The sequence below is a fragment of the Microtus ochrogaster genome, chromosome X, assembly GCF_000317375.1.
Source record: "Microtus ochrogaster isolate Prairie Vole_2 chromosome X, MicOch1.0, whole genome shotgun sequence".
NCBI lineage: Eukaryota > Metazoa > Chordata > Mammalia > Rodentia > Cricetidae > Microtus > Microtus ochrogaster.
Window position 1 is genome coordinate 20340368 of NC_022026.1, and position 1948 is coordinate 20342315.

The 1948-nt window shown below is 45.2% G+C and overlaps 1 protein-coding gene across 1 annotated transcript in view; it reads right to left on the reverse strand.

Moving 5' to 3' along the window:
* The window catches only part of LOC102001370 (X-linked lymphocyte-regulated protein 5C-like), an 18519-nt gene that overhangs the window by 12625 nt on the left and 3946 nt on the right, over nucleotides 1-1948 (reverse strand). The window contains exon 5 of the mRNA XM_026784904.1: nucleotides 1200-1298. Coding sequence (XP_026640705.1) covers nucleotides 1200-1298 — 99 coding nt within the window. The remainder of the gene's footprint in view (nucleotides 1-1199; nucleotides 1299-1948) is intronic.

Genomic DNA, 1948 nt, shown 5'->3' on the forward strand with positions numbered 1-1948 from the left:
CTGCATTAGAGCTGCATGTTCCCTTTCTTAAGCTCTTCCTAAAGGCCTAGATGTATGTAGGTGGCTCTCAAGGTCTTGAATACTAACTTATATTTCTGCGTACATGTGGGTGCAGGAGAGCGTTCATGCATGTGTGTTCGAGTATGGCGACCAGAGGTCATAAAAAATTCAAAGTGATTTCCTTCACGTGTACATGTCTACAAGCATACGTGTACATACTCGGGAATACCTGTGCCTTCCAGAACCCCTCACCACATCAAGTTTTGAGGCAGGGTCTCTCACGAAACATGAGGCTTTATAGTTTGACTGTTCTAGTGGTCCCACAAGCCCCAGGGATCCTTTTGTCTCTACCCTCACCACTCTGGGCTTATAGGCACATTCCTGGAGTACAGGGGGCTGCTAGGAATATTCACTAGGGTACCAACAGGGGTACTCACACTTGCTCAGAGATGACAGACCTAGCTTCTCACCAGCATCCTGAAAACATTCAACTTACTATGACACATGGAGCACTTTAGATAGGGCATCTGAGTTGGGTCTGAGGAGAGATCTTTCACAGAGCATTTTAATGAGAGCATCAAAAAGAATTCCCATTGAAGGGCTGCTTCAATCCCTGGATATACAGAGGTCACTTAGGACCTGGAGCTTCAGCAAGGGTAGAACTGTCAGCTCGCAGTTCAAAGAGGATTAACCCTCTACCAGTTTTTTCATTTCCCACATCTCTTTGGGAGATGCTGAAACGCATGACCACCAACACTGGAGAACAATGCTAATGTCGGAAGACTATAAATGTATGAAAGAAAATAAAAGATACCCTTGCCCATTGTATATTTCACTTATCTGTCCAATCCAAACAGAGAAAACCAGAAGGATCCCCTGACGTGCCAATCTCCATTGCAATGTCACTGGAGGTCCGTAACTCATCACTGCGATGCACTGTGATCCTCTCTAAGCAGAGCTCTCATCACCAGCTCCTGTGCTAGAAAGCTGCCCCCGACACTGTCATGGGCTTCCCAGGTCAAACAAACCTTAGCATCGCTCCTAGGTGTGGGGAAAATTTTCCCAAGAGAGTGTGATCATGCTCTGCAAAACTAATTACTTCTCCCACAAGCTGAGAAAGGGCCAATCTGTCTTCTCCTTTTATAGACACGTGGCATGGCATAGGGGTGTGTTCTGTTGACAAGTGCAATCTACCAGACCTTCAAAAGTGTGTCACGTAAATCTTTAGCGTTTCCAATCGTGGTTTCGTGATCCCCTATAGCTTTCTGTAAAATCTTCATCTGCTTCCAGGTTATAAGCTGAAACGTAGGAGAATAATGACAAAATGTCAGTACAACTGAACATCCAACCCTGCTGCCAGTCACAGAAATCGCTTCCCATGATGTTTTCTGTGCTGACATTTCAAGAACGCGTTTGAAGACATGCCCTTCAGTGCCAAAAGCAACATAACAAGACCTGACCTGTCACAGAGGGAGATAGTCTGTCTAGCTGGTGCAAAAATACTATAAAATCATTATTCCGTTTGAAATTAATATAAGCCCCACCTCATCTGTGGATTCCCACCTCACTCACCAAAATTAAGCACAAAACGTTCCTTTGTTTATTCATAAAGTATTTGTAAGACACCGAGGGCACGGACTAGCTTCCAAGGAATCCCTTCTCCCAACCCCCCCCCAAAGTTCTTCATCAATCAGTCATTCCCCGGAGTGTGACATCATCCCATCAACTGTATTATTGACCTAATAAGAAGGGCAGGGAAGACGAATAGCAAACATACTGCAGTTCCTCTGGTCAAACATTCCACAGCAACATGTCAAAAACTGCAAGCGCTCGATACACAAAGTCTAGAAAGGCGGGGATTCTTCACGGCTCTGCTTTCACTCTCCTAGGAAACTGAGGCAGGGAGGTGACTTATTTTCTGAGCTTTCATGAGGAGCAAGCAGCAGGA